Here is a 21,383-nt window from a genome sequence, read left to right as displayed (position 1 = left end):
GGGGTTATCTGGGTGCTGCCTGCAACTTCAGTGCATCACAGCTGGGAGTGCAGCTTAATAGCCTGAAGACTTCATTCCGTGCAAGCAGCTGAGAATCAAGCAGGGCACATTCCTACCTACCGAGCCCCCTCTCAGTAGATCTGGAGGAGCTTAAGATCCTTAAAGCCAGGACTGCACAAGGAGCCAGTGCCCGAAGTCTAGCATTGGTGCTCACATGCAATGGCTAACGCCATCCCCCAAAAGGATGAGAGAGGTGGATGAATGGCTCTGAACTCTGCCTGGCTTGTAGCACAGTTTCAGCCATCAAGATACACATCTAGATCAGGGGATACAGAAATCAGAATCAGTCAGGGTTGGAAGGGACCAAAAGAGTCATCTAGTTCCGACCCCAATGCTATGGGCAAGGACACCCCACCCTAGATCAGGCTGGCCAGAGTCCCATCAAGCTTGGCCTTAAACACCTCTGGGGATGGGGCCTCAACCATCTCCCTGGGCAACCCATTGTGGCCTCTCACCACTCTCATGTTGAACAACTTCCTCTGCATGTCCAGTCTCAATCTCCCCACCTCCAGCTTTACTCCATTCCCCCTAGTCCTATCACTCCCTGAGAGACTAAAAAGTCCCTCCCCAGCTATTTGTAGGCCCCCTTCAGATACTGAAAGGCCACAAGAAGATCACCTTGGAGCCTTCTCTTCTCCAGACTGAACAGCCCCAACTCTTTCAGTCTGTCCTCATAGCAGAGGTGCTCCAGCCCTCTAAGCATCCTCATGCCAGAGTAGAACCTATTGCATAATCCAAACCACAACTGCACCATGATTGTTATCGCAGTATGGTTAATGTTTGCACTGTGAGAAGAGTATCCAGTTTGCAGTTAACATCAGTTTGCACAGTGTCATGCTTCCTTACAGCATGTACTGCTTCATGTGTCTATCAGGAAAAGAATTCCTCAATGAGGACTACATCATAGCTTCCAGAAGCATCCAGCCCTGTTTGCAAGTTAGCCTATGTTCACTGGGCACTGACCAAGGTCTGAGTGAAGCTACACAGAGGATACTCAGGATCTATGTTCCCAGGAGAAGTGACCAGTGACTTGTCAGAAGGCAATAGTATACCAGGATGGAAGTCTCCTAAGACTAGTTTTATTATCAAAAAAGTGGTGGTGTGTAAGGGAGTAGGAAGTAAAGAACTAACTTGCTGGTGGCTCCCATGTGCAGGTAAAGGTGTTGGAAAACTGAGCATCCACTACATCAGACATCAAGCAGCAAACTTCACTATGGAAAGGAAAAGAAATACAAACATGCCTTATTTGAACTGAAAACCTGAGGAGCACTCAAGGCCTGTCCTCAAAGCTTTCTTAGGAATCTTAGATTTCATTTATTACATCAGATACTCAAGATCACTCTTACTGAAGCCAGCAAGTAAAGCAGAACTAAATCAAGTCAGTGCTGAAAGTCCTGCCCTTAGGTTATACTTGCAGAGCTACATTTTACCTGTTTGGGATGTCACTGCTGCGGTACCAGAGGGACATCACAGTACCACAGTATCACCAGGGTTGGAAGAGACCTCATAGATCATCAAGTCCAACCTGTCACCACAGAGCTCAAGGCTAGACCATGGCACCAAGTGCCATGTCCAATCCTGCCTTGAACAGCTCCAGGGACGGCGACTCCAACACCTCCCTGGGCAGCCGATTGCAGTAGCCAAGGACATGTCCTCCCAGGTCAAAGTGTACCTGACATTAGCAGAGAATGATTCTGCTCCACCTACCAAACAAACTTGGATCTGCAGTCCTCTTCAGCACTAGGAACGCATTGAGAGTTGGGTCAGTCCCAGGCAGAAGATGCAACTGCCAGCAAGTAGCTATTGAACGCATTTAGGAGCAACAATAAGACCAGCAGCTGTCTCTCAGAGCAACATCTTCTTGAGAACAAAATCAGCAGCAATGAAAGACTATAGGGGCCAAATGAATTTTAACAGCTGCCACAAAAGCCACACAAACACCAACAAGGTTGAAAGGGCACTGGGGCGAGATACACACGTGACAGAGCGAGCAGTTGCGTCAGTAAGAATTGCAGACTTAAGATACAAGTACAGGGACAAGAGGAATTAACACGGCAAGAGGGGATTAGGGTAACAAGATCCCCACACTTCATCATCTTCTGCTGGGAGAGGAGGCAAATTCACAGCTTGTCCCTTCCTTCTTCTCCCATAACCTCCACACTGCCTGAGGCGAAAGCTAAGCTGCACTAATAAAAACAGCAGAGCCAGCATAAACTGTCCAACCCTGTTATTTACACCTCAGCAAAACGCTCCCAGCATCTACTATCACTCATGCAGCTTCTCCAGGAGCCGCCTGCTAACGCACAAGCAGTGGAAGCACATCCCAGGGTAGCGCTTGCCCACGCAGAGAATTTTCACAGCAGCACTGGACATATTTTATATTCACCACCTCTAGTTTACCCTTTAATACTAAGGCGTTTTAAATGCTTTTGAAGACCTTGTGTTTGATGAGATTTTTGACTTCTTGCAGCAGGTCAAGGTGAAAAAGCTCCCCCCCAAAAAAATAACCCTTGAAGTGATCAAGGGGTTCACTGCTAAAGCACTCAACCTGCTCCAGGGCATGGTGTCTGAGACCAGCCAAGAACTGTACCAGGATCTTGACCTGGTCATACTTATGAGAGCGAAAGGGAGTATTTTAGCCTTGAAAATTTGTTGCTTTCACCAGTTAATTCACTCAGGTTGGTTAAGCATTTGTTGTCCAACCTGTAAGAGTTTTGGAGATATATGTACAGAAGGAAAAAGCAGTGATCCAGAGTATTTGACCTCAAGACAAAAACTCTATGAGGAGAGGCTGAGAGAGCTGGGGATTGTTTAGCCTGGAGAAAAGGAGGCTCAGAGGTGACCTGATTGCTGTCTACAACTACCTGAAGGGAGGCTGTAGCCAGGTGGGGTTGGTCTCCTCTCCCAGGCAACCAGCGATAGAACAAGGGGACACAGTCTCAAGTTATGCCAAGGGAAGTAATAGGCTGGATGTTAGGAAGAAGTTCTTGCCAAACAGAGTGATTGGCATTGGAATGGGCTGCCCAAGGAGGTGGTGGAGTCACCATCCCTGGAGGTGATCAAGAACAGCCTGGATGAGGCAATTAGTGCCATGGTCTAGTTGACTGGATAGGGCTGGGGGATAGGTTGGACTGGATGATCTTGGAGATCTCTTCCAACCTGGTTGATTCTATGATTCCAAGACCAGAAGTAAAATCCTGTCCTACTTAAGCTCTATGCACTGTTCAGTCTTATAAGATGGCAGTAACTCAAGGGCTTCACAAGGAGAGGACAAGAAGGACAAACAGAAGACATTAGGCACATTCTGATATACTAGAAGTGCAGAGGAAGCATTGTATAGGTGCTGTTAAAGTAGCTCTTGCATCCAAAGTAAAGACTTCTGTTGAGCTACAGAAGTGTCAAGCACATCACTCCATCCTCAGTGGATGTGCTTTCCACTAAATCCAGACAGAAAAAGACCCAAACCACAACTGATCCATTTTTTCCTTCCACCTACTACAACTGAAATGGTTTTCCTCTTAAGAGAGAATGAACATTAACACTTGCCATTGACTAGAAGAACCTTTAGTCCTATGCAATAGCTTCCATTTACTCAAGACCAAGGTCGAAGGAGATTTTTGAGATGAAGTCCAACTGCTTGCCTAGACCTTGCAATCTCACCACTGCTGCTAAGTCACCACCACTAAACCATGTCCCAAAGCACAGCATCCACACATCTTTCAAATGCTTCTAGGGAGGACGACTCCACCACTTCCCTAGGCAGCCTGTTCCAATGACTGATAACCTTTCTGTGGAGAATTTTTTTCAGTACCTAACCTGAACCTCCCCAGCACTCCTTGAGATCCTTTCCTCTTGGCCTGTCCATTGTTGCATGTGAGAAGAGACCAACCACCATTTCACTCCAGCCTCCTCTGAGGTAGTTGTAGAAGGCAATGAGGTCTCTCCTCAACCTCCTCTTCTGAAGACTAAACAATCCCAGTTCCCTCCACTGTTTCTTGTAAGCCTTTGCCAGCTTAGTTGCTCTTCAGACATGCTCCAACACCTCAATGTCCTTCTTGAGGGTCTCAAAACTGAACACAGCCAGTTCAGTCTAACTATACTGAAGTTCAAATCACAGAATCAGCTGGGTTGGAAGAGACCTCCAAGATCATCCAGTCCAACCTAGCACCCAGCCCTATCCAGTCAACCAGACCATGGCACTAAGTGCCTCAGCCAGGATTTGCTTCAACACCTCCAGGGACTGTGGCTCCACCACCTCCCTGGGCAGCCCATTCCAATGCCAATCACTCTCTCTGAAAAGAACTTCCTCCTGATATCCAGCCTAGACCTCCCATGGCACAACTTGAGACTGTGTCCCCTTGTTCCATTGCTGGTTGTCTGGCAGAAGAGCCCAACCCCACCTGGCTACAGTCCCCCCTCAGGTAGTTGTAGACAGCAATGAGCTCTGCCCTGAGCCTCCTCTTCTGCAGGCTGCACACTCCCAGCTCCCTCAGCCTCTCCTCACAGGGCTGTGCTCCAGGCCACTCACCAGCTTTGTTTCCCCTCTCTGAACACCTTCCAGCACCTCAACATCTCTCTTGAATTGAGGAGCCCAGAACTGGATACAGCACTCAAGGTGTGGCCTGAGCAGTGCTGAGCACAGAGGCACAAGAACCTCCCTTGCCCTACTGGCCACACTGTTCCTGGTCCAGGCCAGGATGCCATTGGCTCTGCTGCCCACCTGTGCACACATAATAAAAAAAGAGAGAAGCAAACCTGTCTTTTTAATCTGATCTACCCAGAGTGACAGCCTGCTACCTCTCTCCCTAGCCTCCTACCAGGTCTGTACCTTTTAGTATTGCTTGCACTTGACAGCCTGTCAGTTCAAAGCTAAATGGAGATCATGTTCTCGGGGTCTCCCATTGCATTCACAGTGATTGTAACTACAAGCAGACTTGCAACAGGGTAGAACTAACAAGTCCTTCCCTGAAGTCCTCTCAGCCTTCCTTCTAGCTCTCCCTTCTGCAAAAAAACCACTGCCCTCAAACCCACAATGACTTCAAAGATACCAGAAGTAGCACAAACTTCTCTCACAAGTCCCTAGTCAGCTGTCACCATGGGTCACTCACACAAATTACTCCTGAAAACCACCTCCCTTCCTATTTCAGGAGCAGGAAGAGATTACAAAATCATGGACTTTTACTACTGATTTATTTCCCCCTAAAAGGCTGGAAAAACAGAGCACCTGGTCACTTCTGTTGCAGAACACTCAGGCACTGCCTAACTCGCAAGGAGCAAACGAGGCACTGTTAGCAAACCCTGCAACTGCTCCTGCTACGCTCTCAGCCCTAGAAGTAAAACTCCGCCAGGTGCTAAAGCTTTAATAACAAAAGATGTTTGCATAACTTCTCATTATATTCCCCTTCCTCTTTTCTCTCCTTGAAAGGTACATTGTGACACCTCCCAAAGGAGAAAGAAAACAAAACAATACTCGAGTGTTTCTAAGAAGGACAACTCCACCCTGCCCTCTTAGCTCAACACCAAGAGGCAAGATCCAGCCAGAGGTCAGGCACTCCACACTGCCAGCTCATGGCTCCATGTCTCAGCCTTCCCATATTCCACAAGCCCAGAGCCTCCACATCTGCATTTGTCACCAGTCCACACTCCTTACCGCAAGTTCTGCACAGCTTACTACAGCTGCAACCGTTCCTAGGCTCTGAAAATTATAAGCCCGTGGCTGGATGTCTAATTAAAGGAGGAATGAACTAATGAGTTTTACCAAAGGCTTCTGAGTCGCCATTATAATTCTCACCCTTAATCGGTAGCAGGGCACTCAAAGGACAGCATGAGCAGGATCAAGAGCAGAGAGGGGGGACAAAGCACCCCCAGCTGATGCTTCCCCCATCACGTTCCTCTCCAAGCTGTCACTGTCATTCAGAGCCCGACAGCCAGATCAAACCCAGCAGGAAAACGCCTGGGCCTTTTGGACAGCTGAATACAAAACTGCTTCCTGAAGCTGCCACAAAGCACACAGCAGCCTTTGAATGCTGAGCAGCGGCGAGATGCTGGGCGAGAGGCTCTGCAGAGCGCCGACTCCGCTGCTTCCATTCATCCCCAGCCCCAGCCCCCACCCAGCGCCAACAATTACAGTTCAGTCTCAGGCTCCCAAGGAGGCAGAAACTGAAAACACGTTTTCATTGAAGCACAGCTTGAATTTCATGAATTCCATTACTCTCAACTTTCTCAGCATCTCCTGGAGAGAACACTGTAAAACAAGGGAGGAAGGGGACGGAGGGGGCCATACGCAAGGCGGCAATCAGATACCACCCCTCTGACCACGCCGGTCCAAAAAGACGCTACAGAGGCACTTGAGGCAAGGAAGCGACACACAAAAAAGGGACTATTCCTCAACTGACGAAAATAAGCATATGCTAAGCATAAGCTTAGGGAGGGAGGAGAGCAACAAACTGCCAGAGGCCTCAGAGCAGTAACACAGCCGTTACGACTAGCACTTAAACAGCAAGGCTACAGGCACAGCCCCGATGCAAAGCATCACAGCTCCAGCAATGCAACAGAGAGCATCTCTTTGGTTTGACTGAAGAAATCTCAGCTGCTAAAGCAAGCCTGGAATTGACCGGTCTATCAGCCACGGGAACCTGAGGGCACTGTCAAACCTGAGAAACCTTGCCCCAGGAAAAGAGCATGAAATACAGCAAGGTCATACTCTGCCCACCACAGCACTCAGAGTCTGCTGCTATTCAACACGAAAGCAATTAGACTCATCAGAAAAAGCAGGTAGCACCAAGCTATGAGTCATTTCTTCCACGTGTGCAGTTGTAACCCAATCAACTATGCAATTATTCAGGTTTTCTAATTAACACCCTCTGTGGATAGCTTTGATACCATTACCAATGCCCTTTAACAGTTCCTTCACCAACATCCTCTTTCCTCTATTCCCCCCAGCCTGGGCCTTATCTTAAGGAGCATTACATCAGCTACAGCACTGAGTCCTCCTTGTAACAGACACTATTATGCAACTGAAGTGCCTCCATTTGGATTTTGGCGTTATTTTGGACTTCAGCACTGAATAGGAGGCTTGTTGAAATTCTCTGCATGAAGGGCAGCATTGCACAGGCTGAAAAGGGTGCCCATGCACAGACACCAACACTGGCATAACAACACGCTTGGATGTGTTACACATTTGTGAAACATCCATTCCCCACATTCCCCTTCCCCTCGCCCAGGAATAAGTCTGGCATTGTTGGGGCTGATTAGCAATATCTTTCATCCCTAATTTCACACTACAAAGGGCTCTGATGCATATGCACGTGTGGCACCATGCTGAGGCTTATCAGCCAGAAAAAGCATTTAGCATCCACCAAGGAAATCACAGTCTGAGGGAGCAGCTCCAGTTGAATCACAGAATCAACCAGGTTGGAAGAGACCTCCAAGATCATCCAGTCCAACCTAGCACCCAGCCCTATCCAGTCAACCAGACCATGGCACTAAGTGCCTCATCCAGGCTTTGCTTGAACAGCTCCAGGGACAGTGACTCCACCACCTCCCTGGGCAGCCCATTCCAATGCCAATCACTCTCTCTGGGAAGAACTTCCTCCTAACATCCAGCCTAGACCTCCCCTGGCACAACTTGAAGCGAGGGTGAAGGGGAGGGTCAGCTCTTCCTCCTAGCTGGTTTCACTGCTGCTCTTACTACTGACCAAGAAATGCTCATTTGTTAAACTAATAGCTTGGAAGAAGTCTGGCAAACATCACATCTGCTGAAGCAAGCAACCTGATAACCACGTGAAGGCAGACATTACCATAAATGTTACCCTTGTATCCAAGTGTTTAGGGAAAGGAACTGGTACCAGCATTGTGACCAAGTTACATCAACTGCTGTGTCCATGTCTTGCATGCTAACCCACTTCTTCTACAAGAGAATATCCTTGCAGCCTTAAGCACACAAATGACTACTCTGCAAGAACATGCACATTTGTGGCTTACCAAACCCTAAAGCTCAGGATTCTAAGATCAAACTCAAAAGAAAACCTATGAGTGGCTCATTACCCAGAAATCTTTTAAAGAGTAGATTGAAATTAAAGCCTCTGCAGCATGGAAGTGCTCAGTGTTTTGCCCTTTCCTAGTTCAGCCAATATGAAAAGCAAACAAAAGCAACAAAAAACACTTAGCAAGATGGTGCTGACCTACAGTGACTGCTCACTAGGTATCTGCAGACTCTTTCATCCTGTAGCAAAAGCTTCTTCTGGCTTGATGATTAACAGAACTAATTCCTGGTTTTCCACCACTGTAATGCAACCAATAGCCTCAATCACCCCTTGAAGTGGAGGCAAAGGAAAGATTTCTAACAGTGATGGATTTTTTTTTTCCCCTCTCATAGACTGTCACCTAAATGCATCTCCAGGACTAAAAATCTTCCATGAGCTTGATCCTCCTTGACTTTAGCTCACCTATCTTGTTAATCATCACTGTCAGTTCAAAGAACTGGTAGGATGACAGTCCCATAAAGCACAGGCAGCCTTGCTAAGAGAGCAGGGTTACTGGGGTTTGGGTTTGCTGTTGTTATTAGAGACAACTCTCCAGCATGTATCAATATGTCCCCAAGTATTTAGAGTCATAGAACCAACCAGGTTGGAAGAGACCTCCAAGATCATCCAGTCCAACCTAGCCCTGTCCAATCAACTAGACCACGGCACTAAGTGCCTCATCCAGGCTTTTCCAGTCTTTCTTTTCCAGTTTACTACTAAAGATAAAACAGAAGCCAGAGGAGAACTGACAGTCATCAAGAGCTACAGTTGCAAATGAGAAGCTAACTCTCCTCCATCTCAAGAAAATGAAGTGAGCACCATCTTACTCAGTGCTTGCTTGCAGCCACCCAAGCCTATTCACTTGACATGAAACAAAGTAAAGAATGACTTCAGAAGAAGAGTAAACTGTCACTGCTTAGTGTTCAGCATACTAATCCTTACAGATAGAGAAGTGTTCCCAGAAGCATTGCACAGAGCTGGCTGGGCAAGCTCTGCCACAGCACAGTCTTACCACATCACAAGAAGGGTCGTAAGGAGGAGCCAGAAAACTACAGACCTGTGAGCCTGACCTCAGTACCAGGCAAGGTGATGGAACAGGTCATTATGAGTGCCATCACAAAGCACCTACAGGATGGCCAAGGGATCAGGCCTAGCCAGCATTGCTTTACGAAGGGCAGGTCCTGCCTCACCAACCTGATCTCCTTTTATGATCAGGTTACCCACCTGGTGAATGTGGGGCAGGCTGTGGATGTAGTCTACTTGGACTGCAGCAAAGCCTTTGACACTGTCTGCCACAAGAAGCTCCTAGTCAAGACGGCAGCTTATGGCTTGGACAGATTCACTCTGTGCTGGGTCAAGAACTGGCTGGATGGCAGAGCCCAGAGAGTGGTGGTGAATGGTGCCACATCCAGTTGGCAGCTGGCACTAGTGGTGTGCCCCAAGGATCAGTGCTGGGCCCAGTCCTGTTCAATATCTTTATTGATGATCTGGACGAGGGGATTGAGTCCAGCATCAGTAAGTTTGCAGATGACACCAAGCTAGGAGCAGGTGTGGATCTGTTGGAAGGTAGGAGAGCCCTGCAGAGGGACCTGACCAGGCTGGATGGGTGGGCAGAGGCCAATGGGATGAGATTTAACAAGGCCAAGTGCAGGGTTCTGCACTTGGGCCACAGCAATCCCAAGCAGCACTACAGGCTGGGGACAGAGTGGCTGGAAAGCAGCCAGGAGAAAAGGGACCTGGAGGTACTGGTAGATAGTAGGCTGAAGATGAGGCAGCAGTGTGCCCAGGTGGCCATGAGAGCCAATGGCATCCTGGCCTGGATCAGGAGCAGTGTGGCCAGTAGGACAAGGGAGGTTCTTCTGCCCCTGTACTCAGCACTGCTCAGGCCACACACCTTGAGTGCTGTGTCCAGCTCTGGGCTCCTCAATTCAAGAAAGATGTTGAGGTACTGGAATGTGTCCAGAGAAGGGTGACAAAGCTGGTGAGGGGCCTGGAACACAAACCCTATGAGAGACTGAGGGAGCTGGGGGTGTGCAGCCTGCAGAAGAGGCTCAGGGGTGACCTCATTGCTGTCTACAACTACCTGAAGGGAGGCTGTAGCCAGGTGGGGGTTGGGCTCTTCTCCCAGGCAAGCAGCAATAAAACAAGGGGACAGAGTGTCAAGTTGTGCCGGGGGAAACATAGGCTGGATGTTAGGAGGAAGTTCTTCACAGAGAGAGTGATTGGCATTGGAATGGGCTGCCCAGGGAGGTGGTGGAGTCACTGCCCCTGGAGGTGTTCAAGCAAAGCCTGGATGAGGCACTTAGTGCCATGGTCTGGTTGACTGGCTAGGGCTGGGGGATAGTTTGGACTGGATGATCTTCAAGGTCTCTTCTAACCTGGTTGATTCTATGATCAATGGGAATAGGATGAACCCTCAGTTCTGGACTTCAGCCTTCTCATCAGTAAGTGTGCTGGTGGGAAAAAGAGGTGTAAAATCAGCCTTGTCCTTGATGATGGGGGGTGGGGGGAAGCGGGATTGTTGGGTGCTTGACCCTCCAGTTGCCTGTTCTGAAGACATGGATGTCACCAACCTGATGTGACAAAGGCCCAGAACTTTTGTCTGCCTTGGTCTCAGTTGACTGACTTCGTTTGTTTGTTTTCTTTACAGGTTCGAAAATAAATCTAATCCCAAAATATAAGAAAGAGAGCAAGACAATTTGTGGCACAGCTCCTTAATCCACATTCAAAGCCTTGGGATTAAGTCAGAAGAAAGCACCTGACTTGCTACCCTTAATCTCCAGAGTCATGCCTAATGGGATATGTTCCTCTGGGTGAGAATCTCTCACTTTCCCTAACAATGAAAAAACACAGAGCAGTAGAAATCCACACCAGCATCTCCTTGAAGCACTGCTTGTTTTTTGGCATCAATATTGAAACAAAAGCTTTTTGTGAACCTGAAGTGTGGATTTTCCTCTGCTCAAGAAGGCATTAAGAACTGGGAGAGGAAAAAAGAAGGGAAAAAAATGAAGAGACAGTAAGACTGAACCGATTTATGATTAGCCCTTTCTCAAGAATGCCAGTGATTAGGCTCTGCAGCTGGACACCAAGATAAGCTTCCTAAGTAGCTACATCATTTTGGAGGCAAACTGAAGGTTAGAGACCCTCATCTGAATTTTCAGTTCCTGTTTAGACTCCCTTTTTCCAAAGCCAGTGAAAATATATAAGGTTCTTGAACACCAGCTGCTCCAAGCTGAAACACACTGCTGTGCACACAGGTGAGTGCAATATAAAGGCAATATATAATGCTCAGAGCTGCATTACTTAAGGTTTACTTCATAAATACCTAAATCCAGACCAGGAAACATGAGCTGGTACATTGATGCAGGAAAGAAAGGAGAGGATTTTAAGGGGATAAACATTGTTTTGGTGCAGAAGCACCAAGATGCCAATGGCTGGCCACAACCTGACCAGACTAATGCTTTTAACTCTGGTTCTGCTCTTCCAGCTAAGACCAGCACTGACATCTTCAGAACCCCACATGCTGCATAGGTCTCCCCAAGACTAGGAAAATCACCAAGCCTGGCAAACAAATCTTGGTCTAGTTGATTGGTTAGGGCTGGGTGATAGGCTGGACTGGATGATCTTGGAGGTCTCTTCCAACCTGGTTGATTCTATGATTCTATGATTCTCTGTGCAGGATACTTCTAGGATTCCATCCAGATGAAGCAAGCATGGTTTACATCTTTGCACACTCACTTGCACTTCTCTTCCTCCTCCCTCCAAAATGTGTTTCACATTTCTCCAAGTTACCTTTTAGCCCTGTGTATACTTTGGTCTGTTAAAACCATCTGTTCAGAATAGTTACCTTTTTTTTGACTAGAATAAGGTAAACTACAGTCAGGGTTTCCAGAAACTGTCAATTCTCAGGACACCATCTGCACAGCATGGGTCAGCACAAAAAAAAGTAAGGCTGCAGACAGAAAGCTGGCAAAGGTTGACTTTTTTCCCCTGTCTGTGTACCATATGTTCCTCCATGACTGGATGCATGGTCAACAGAACCCATTGTACGACTACCTTGGGCAAAAATCAGCCATCAAAAAGTCTTGATTCCACATTTTTAGCTATTCATCACACTGAACTTCTCCAGTCAAGGCTGTTCCAGATCAAACATGGAATAAAGGAGTCAAACTACAACGCCAGCTTGCTGATAAGAGGTATTACTGCATGGTTACTCATGCAGCTGAGACTGATGAGTAAAGAGAAGAGGGAATTTACCACTAGTGCTTAAAAACCTAAAAGCAACTGCAATTTAATTAGAAAACATTGGATTCCACTAACTGGGGTCACCTAACCTTTCTGGAAATACAAGTCAACTAGTGCTACAGCAGGAGAACTGACCAGACCTTGGAAAGGGTCCATCTATTCTTGAAAGAAGCCTTCACCCTTAAAGAAAGGCACATTACCCTCTGAATTGGAGCCAACTAGACTAAAAACCACGTCATCCTCCTTGACTAACACACATGTTTCCAATTTACAGGAAGACTCTTGGTTTCAGAATTGAAACAAGACGCCAGTACAGTAGAGGAAGTTCTAAAACAATTTCTCTAATCCAAGTTTTTTGGCAGTTTAGGTTCCATCGTGTTTCTCCAGCCAAAAAGTACTTCCAAGGACAACATTAGCTGTTATGTGTAGGGAAACAGCTTAGCAGGGCCAGAAAGTACCTGAGAGAATTAATTCCTTGCTGAACCTTTGCCTACAGGTTCAAAAACACATGCCTTGGATTAGAGTCTGCTAGTTACAGAAAGGGAAGCATCGTAGGGCTTACACAGCACCTTTCCCTGCTGGATCCCTCCTTGGCACACAGCAGTAGTGAAGGAATGGCAGAACACAGTAACACCAAGAGATATACGATAGCAAACTCCTGGATGACAACACTAAGGAGACCATTGCAAAGCCAAGGACTAGAGCATACTGTTCTTATCAGAGCTTTCTTTAGCATAGTTCTGCATCTTAAATGGTATGAATCAATCACCCAGTTTTTCTCAGGCAGATACAGTTGCCATCACACCTACTATCTGTGCAGTTGCAGCTCTGACTCTGGCAGAAAAAGCATGAGAATCGTGCAAGAGTTTCAAAGATGCTGAAGCATTTTGGTTTATTCCAGCCTGACTCACACACAACTCATGCATTCACAAAGACCTGGGTCAGCATTGCCATTTCCCAGCAACTGAGAAGCAGAAACTCAAGTTAAGGTGCTCTTCAGCTGCAGCTTAGCTTTTGTAGCCTCTTTCCTTCCTCTCCACTGTTTACTGTACACCTCTCAGCACATGGTGAGATGCCAAAGCTACAATAAAATGTTGTCAGTACCAAAGACACTCTGACTCAAGCAGATATTTCATTACCTTTTGTTGTGCTGTATTAAAAAGCTACTCAGCTTTTCTGCTTCATTCCAGCATGTAATCTGCATGCAACCTCAAGGCTCTTAACCAACTCTACTCTGAGAAGTAAAGTGAATTCAGTGCCATGCAACTAAGTTGGTCACAAGTACTTACATTACTGAATAGATTAAACTATTGACCACAGCAGTCTCAGAACCATCTCACTAGTCCAATTAATTGAACTGAAAAGTAAGTAGGCAGCAGTGGTAAGACCATTATTTGTTCAGCAGGAAAAGGCACAAAGACCAGAACCAGTATTAGCATGATGCTGTCAGAAGAAACATGAGCTTTGCTCCATTTTTACATTCCCTTCACTCCAGAGTTTGTGACTCACTACACAATGAAAAGGCTTTGCAGAGCACTGCAGTATGACTCAGATGAGAACACAGCCAGAACAAAACTGTTCATATCAAGATATCTCCAACCCAAATGATTCACAGAGGATTAGGAAAAGAACTGGTCTGATAAGGTCCTCTACTGGAATGACTCTATGGAGCAAGTCCTGGAAGCAGCACACAAAAGCAGCTCTGACACGATTCAACAGCATGCCAAACCCCCTGGAGGAGGATCACAACCCCAGCTCACTGTGCACTGAAGCTCACCTCCGTTCCCCCAGAAAAACAGCTAGTTGTGCTGTTGCCCACAGCTTGTTGTGATAGCAGCAAAGCACCTGAAGGACATTTTCAAACAGTCTGTTCCAGAGGGCAAGGATCTGTTCTGCTCCTCCACGCTCACACACACTGATCTAGCCTGATGCAACAAGATATGCTGTGGGAGAAGATCAGTAATGCCAAGAGAGAGCCTTTTAGAGTCTGACTCAGGTGAAGAAGGTATAGAGCCAAAAACCTGCAGCTGCACTGATCTCAGCCCTTGGCAACAGCATTGCCCTAAGTGTTTCTCATGGGGTCTGACAAAAGGAGGAAGCCCTGTAGGTTGGTACACAATGAACGCAGCCTCCTTGAGACAGGCCAGCACACGGTGGGTGTCCCACCCGCTCCGACGGAGGGGGCTAATGGGACAGAACAGCAGAACTAGCCATGAGAGGTACCTCATTCTAAACACACCCCACCATCTAGGGTCTCAGAAGACTAAACAAAGCCCTAGACTTCAAAGACCGATGGAATGTGCTTATCTATGAGCCACACACACTTCGGAAGGGTTTCAGGGGACAATAGTCTGTCTGCTGCTTCTGTGGAATAGTGGCTTGGACATTACAGTAATCCTTGCTAGGAAGAGGTGGAAAGCCTGTTAAAGCAACAGCCTCCTCACCTGCAGGAGCACATGGCACTGCAACAAGTGACAACATTCAAACCCATGCCACTGAACTTTGCTTTTGGTTGAAGTGGAACACAGTCCATGCACATGTTCAAAGCCTACTATCAAAACATGAGTACAAAAAAAAGTAAGTCTTTACTAAGAGATTACTAAAGAAGACAGTTTTATAAGGAAAGCAACCTTGGTCATGGCATGGCAAAGCTTTCACAGAGAAGCAACAAAGAATCAGGAAGGATATGTTGCTTCCTTCCAACAGTTCAGGAGAATGGACACTGAGCCCTGCTATATGCCTGTTTATGACAACAGGCCAGCTACCCAGTGACATGAAGGCATGGAAATGTGAAGGTATTTTCAGTTCAGCAAAGGTAATCCTTCACAGTATCACAGTATCATCAGGGTTGGAAGAGACCTCAGAGATCATCAAGTCCAACCCTTTACCACAGAGCTCAAGGCTAGACCATGGCACCAAGTGCCACGTCCAACCTTGCCTTGAACAGCCCCAGGGACGGCAACTCAGCTAGGAATACTCTGTCCTTTCCCATCCCCATAAACCCCCAGCTAGCATCTCCCACTGACCTCCCCTCAAGCACTGGAGAACTCCACTGCAGTGTGCAGTTCAACAGCTTATACTCCAGAACCAAGTTTATCAATCACTTGATGGGAAACAAACACACACACACAACCTTGTGCTAATGAAATCTACAAAGAAAAGAAAAATATGCAGAATTTATACTTTTAAAAATTGAGTTTCTTGATTTCCAGGATTCATTACCACCTCGCCTGCTAAATATTAAAGGTTCCTAAAGAAAAGAGCAAGCTACAACAGCACAGCTTACAAACAAAGCAAGAGGCGCAAATCTGATAACAGAGCTAACAGCAGAAGCTAGAATTCAAACCCAAAGGGCCTTCAGAACTATTTAAAGCACGAGAGAGCATTCAGCATTACAGTTCCCACTCCTGGATTAAGTTTCCCTGTTTCACTGCATTAGAATTAATCTACATGGCTATGAACTCCAGAGTCAATTTGCAGAGCCACAGCAGCTTCGTTATATAACCAGCGACACCGATAACACAGGGCTGCGTTGCTGGAGCCTGCTTGCTATCCATCACCAACACCAAAACCAGCCAGGCTGCTGCTGCTCAAATCATTCTCCTGATGACAGATGCTTCAGTAATCCAGACCTTCAGGTTTGGATTCGATAAGACATTTTCTTGTGAGATGATGTTAAGACTTAAAAGGCCATCTACTGCTGTGCAAGAAGTCCTTAATATCATCAAGGGAGACAGGCAGCTACACAGGAGGAGAACAGCAGAAGGCTTTAAGTCAGAATATGATTACTGGGGAAGAATTATGTGACAAATGAACACAACCCCAGACTGTTGTGAGGCATGCTTTCAAGCAACTTCAGTGAAAAACAGTACATATGCTGCCTATTCAAAGGTCAACGAGTGCTTGTTTCATGATAACGCAGTCTCAAGAACATCCTTCCACGAACTCCTAACTTCTGATCTTCAGCATCTCGTGTTCCTTGTTTTAAAGGCTGCTACCCTTCGAGGTCATGGAAACACAGTTAATCTGCTGTACACTGTTACATCTGTGTGTGGCCATCTTGAACTCTGCTAAAGCAAGGGAACTCAAACAAATTAACAAATGGAAGCCCAAATATGAAAGTTGGGTCAAATGTCAGCTTTGTTTACAGGTTTAAATATGTTTCTTTGTATCCACTCGTGGCTCTTGCAAATACATCTCTCACGTTTTGCTCTGGCTTCAACCCACAGATTCGTTCATCTGTGTAAAACAAAAAGCCCAAACATACTGCTCTATAAAATATTTCTAATTCCTTTCACTTGCAGGGTAAACAAGCACCGTTCAGGTGTCCTGGCCTTTCTGCCCGTGTGCATGGCAGCAGGCTTCGTATATAGGACACTGCAAGCATGTTGGCAAAAGCAAAATGGTGTTTTCAAAACCAGAGACCGTGGCAAAACGAGGCAGCAGAGTCACTGCAGCTCTGTTCCAAAATGACAGCAGAGAACACAGATGTTAGAGCACACAGATTCACTCCACAGTCATGTTAATTATATACCTAGCCAACCAAGCACAGGATGCAGGCTAAGCAGCATTAAAGAAGGGGGGGAAAAAAGTGGCGCACAAATGTTCTGCGAGCATCTTCCTGTACACTTGATGCTAATGCTGCTCTCATGCATTAAGTCATCTGCTTTCCAGCAGGCACTTAGTGGGTTTTGGGAAGGCACCGCTGGCCTCTCTGCAGGTCTCGGCGATGCGGGACTGGCGGGACGGATAACGCCGTTCCCTGGGCAGTGCCGTTATCCTCGGCGATGCGCGGTTATGACCCGGTCGGGGGCATCAGGTCAGGACGGTGCCTTCACTGGGGCACAGCGGCCCGCAGCAGCGCAGGGACCCGGGGAGGGCACCGGGCCAGGGCTGCCTCCTGCTTCCTCTTGCAAGGTACCGCTTCACCTTCTCCCACGAGGAACTTGCGTTTCCAGCAAGCTGGAAGCAGCTAGGAGCTGGTGCTTGCCCCGGCGAGGGGCAATGACCTCCTGCCCCCGGCCCAGGCCAGCAAGAGCCCCGCACCCCGACCCCGCTGGGCAGCAGCCCTCTACCTGCCCCCCCGCGGGGAGGGCACACATCACGCGGCACAGGGAGACATGGCACCCACAGACACCCACCCGAGAAGCCCCAGCCAAGGGCTGTCCCCGCTCCTCCCTGAACTCCCCGAGGGGCGACGAGCCCTCTCTGCGCCCCCAGCCCCAAGCACCTCCTGCTCAGCCTGAGAAGGGAACCCACGAGGGACATAGCCCCACGTACATATACACAGAGCCCCCGTGCCGGGACCCACCTGCTGGTACTCGGCGTCGTGCGGTCGGAAGTCGGCGGCGGTGAGCTCCCAGCGCAGGCTGAGGTGCGGCAGACGGTGCAGCAGGCTCACCCACCAGGGCGGCGAGTAGCTGACGCCCGCCATGCCCGGCCGCGCCGTTCCACCTCACCCCGAGCCGCCGGCCATGGAGCGCCGCCGCCTGCCCTGCTCCTTCTCCCTCCTCCTCTCTCTCTCTTCACCCGCTCCGCGGCTGGCAGCCCCGCATGGCCGGCAGCCCCCGCCTCCGCCCCCTCCCTCCCGCCGCGCCGCTCGCTCCCTCTTTGTTCGCCGAGAGGCTCCACCGCCTCCTCCGCGCCCGGCGCCGCCCGCTCGCTCCCATTGGCGCCGCCGCGGCCCGCCCCGCCCCGGCCCGCACGGGCTCCCCGGGCACGGTGGTTCAGGTGCCCGCGGGAGGGGGCGGGACGACGGCTTCCAGGCTAGGCCAAGTCGGGCTTACCTTCGTGGCCCGGCTCTCCGGGGTGTCCTGCCCTGCGGCAGCCCGGGCAGCTGCCGCACGCTGCCGTCCCCGCTAAGACTCGTGCAGGAACAGGGCACCTCGGCAGATAGTGGCCTGGTGCCCAGGGTGGATGTCCCACACGGGGCACCAAACGATCTTCCCCTATCTCACACCAACACCTTTCCCCGCAAAATAACGCCAAAACGCACCCGCCTCCCCGCGCTTTATTTGCCTGGGCGCCGCTGAGGAAAGCACAGATCCCAGGTCTTCAAACACCAACGTGCTCGCCGAAGGTGATGCATCTTGTGCAAGAGATGTGTTTCCATGGCACTGTTGCCCTGCTTGTTCCTGAGCCTGCTTTGGCTTCTCCAAAAGCCAGAGGGAAATTCTAGAAGCACCAAGGTGACTAAACATGCAGATAGGTGCCTTGTGATGTTCAGGTGTGCCAAATCTTCACCTGTTTCAGGGAGATATGGTTTAGCTTCTACCATTCTCCCTGCAGGCAAAGGTTTGGGCTTTTCCAGATCCCAGCCTAAAGCCATAAAGGTTGGAAAAGACCTCAAAGATCATCAAGTCCAAATGAGAACTCCACACCACCATGCCCACTAAACCACATCCTGAAGTCTACCATGTCTACAGGTCTTTTGAACACCTCCAGGGCTGGTGACTCCACTACTGCCCTGGGCAGCCTCTTCCAGAGCTTGACCACTCTTTCAGTAAAGAAAGTCTTCCTAATATCAAAGCTAAACCTCCCCTGGTGCAACCTGAGACCATTTCTTCTCATCCTATTGCTTGCAACATGGGAGAAGAAACCAACACCATCCTCACTACAGCCTCCTTTCAGGGAGCTGGAGAAAGCAATAAGGTCTCCTATCAGCCTCCTTTTCTTCAGACTAAACAATCCCAGTTCCCCAGTTGCTTCTCATATGACTTGTTCTCCAGACCCTCCACCAGCTTCACTGTCTTTCTCTGGGTACACTCCAGCACCTCAATGTTCTTCTCGTAATGAGGAGCTCAAAACTGACCCCAGTATTCAAGCTGTGGCCTCACTTGTGCCACAGGTTACAAGGCCAGAATCACTTCTCTATTCTGCTGGCTACACTGTTGCTGATGCAGTTGCATTATTGCACCAACTTCAATGGACCTGTAATTGCCAGCTTAGTTTGATGTCTGCATAAATCAGAGCTGTGAATGAAACACCAAAATATTTCAGCAATGGCAGCATCCTATTGCAAAACATAGCAGAGATGTCCATAACATAACAGCACCTGCTGAGCTCCCCAAAGAGCTCACTCAGACAACTATCCCAAGGGTTATACCCTTACACCATGGGAAAAGCTTTTCTTTCTCAACATAACATAATCAAACCTCTTTTAGTCTTAAAGGTGAGAAACAGGAGCATACCTCCTAGAGGGGGTATGTAAGTACATAAATACTCTGGCCAATTCTAGTTCAGCATAGCAAAGTAAGAAAGATAACAGTAAGCAGTGGCAATTTCAGATTCCTTCATTCCACAGAATCACAGCAAACAGTCACTTGGAAGATGTCTTTAAGATATCTGTTTTACTTTAGATTAAATAGATCAAGTAATTTAACTCTAATTATGGAGCATGTCTACATGTTATTGCAGCATGTTCTAGCAGCTCCTAAACTTGGCCAATCTATTCAGATCATCTTCTCTTGGGCTTTTGCTCTCTCTCTCTACGGTCACACACACTGAAGTCTGCCCTATCCCAGCTCTGCAGCAGCACATCTCATCCACCGGGGGTTAAACAAGCTGAAAGCAATGTGGTTTACACATCACTCAAGGCAATTTGGAGATGGAGACAGAAAAAAGGATCATCGATCCTTCTAACAAACTTGAAGCAAACATCTCTTGTGTCTTGGAGGCTTGAGAAACCCACATCTAATTAGCACCATTTAGAAGTAGAAGCCACTGTGGTCCAAGAACACTCAAAAAAAATATTGGAGTGCTCTGTATCCCATTGGGAAAATAAAAAGGGTAATACCAACTGCATTTTTCTCCTTCTTGAATTAAGTTAATTCAATCATAGAATCAACCAGGTTGGAAGAGACCTCCAAGATCATCCAGGCCAACCTAGCACCCAGCCCTATCCAATCAACTAGACCATGGCATTAAGTGCCCCATCCAGGCTTTTCTTGAACGCCTCCAGGAATGGTGACTCCACCACCTCTCTGGGCAGCCCATTCCAATGCCAATCATCCTCTCTGGCAAGAACTTCCTCCTGACACCAGACTATTACTTCCCTTGGCACAACTTCAGACTGTGTCTCCTTGTTCTGTTGCTGGTTGCCTGGGAGAAGAGACCAATTCACACCTGACTACAGCCTCTCTTCAGGTAGCAGGTCAGTAGCTAGAGACATCTCTCTTGCAAGTATGATTGGACTACTTCTCCCCAAAGCATCCACGATGTTATACTTTGTGCTACCCTCACTGATGCATTTTATAAATAAGGAAGGGGGGAAAGAGCTAGAATGGGCTATTTAACACACTCTGACCAAACAGACATATTTCTGCTCTTGTTCTGAAACATAACATCAACTATAATAGCTCTTGACTAGGACAGGATTTTCATTTGAGTGTTATCAACATAGCTAAGAAGAAATCTTATCGTACACAAACAGCATTAAGACGCACTTCAGAGTGTTCACAGCCACGCAGCATGTGCACAAGATATGCAAGGGTACAAGATACAAGACCTCAACTCCCTCCAGCCTCCTTCAAGAAAAGTTTGTGTGTTTCTTCTGCTGGAGGACAGCTGAATGACAGCCAGCTTTGTTGCCTTCCCTTTTCTCTGCTGGTTGGTGGTTTTGTTTTTTCACAGTGAGAGCAAAGATGAGGAAGGAATTATTTTAAAGCCCAGTGATCTAACATGTTTCACCTCCAGCTCAAACAACCTAAAGGAGCAGAGAGATTAGGCTGAGGGCAAGAGATCTTTCTATGTAAGCCACTTATGCCACAGTTAATGCAATTCAGTGCCAAAATGCTCAAGGCTGGAATCTGCCCTGCAGATATTTCTGCTGCCACAGACCTCTGGATAGACAGAAAACCCCACCAGGCTGCGAGCCCAAGTACCTTTGTCAGCCAAATCATGGACATGGAATAGAAGCAGAAATATTGTTTGAAAAAAGGGTTTGGAACAAGCAACAGAAAAGGCTGGATGCTATTAAAGAGAGAAGTAAGCACCTGAATATCAGTGTGGCAGTCAGAGGCATTGCATCAGGGCCAGGGGGCAAGCGAGGAAGGG

The 21,383-nt window shown here is 47.9% G+C and overlaps 1 protein-coding gene across 4 annotated transcripts in view; it reads right to left on the bottom strand.

The window, feature by feature from the left end:
• The window catches only part of TTYH3 (tweety family member 3), a 96,890-nt gene extending 79,033 nt beyond the window's left edge, over positions 1-17,857 (bottom strand). For all 4 annotated transcript variants that reach the window (XM_064153662.1, XM_064153663.1, XM_064153660.1 and 1 more), the window contains exon 1: positions 17,641-17,857. In XM_064153662.1, coding sequence (XP_064009732.1) covers positions 17,641-17,763 — 123 coding nt within the window. In that variant the 5' untranslated portion in view covers positions 17,764-17,857. The remainder of the gene's footprint in view (positions 1-17,640) is intronic.
• Between the last annotated feature and the right edge of the window lie 3,526 nt (positions 17,858-21,383).

Source organism: Pogoniulus pusillus, chromosome 13 (assembly GCF_015220805.1).
Source record: "Pogoniulus pusillus isolate bPogPus1 chromosome 13, bPogPus1.pri, whole genome shotgun sequence".
Lineage (NCBI taxonomy): Eukaryota > Metazoa > Chordata > Aves > Piciformes > Lybiidae > Pogoniulus > Pogoniulus pusillus.
Note: the sequence above shows the minus strand (reverse complement) of the source record. Positions and strands in the feature narration are given on the sequence as shown.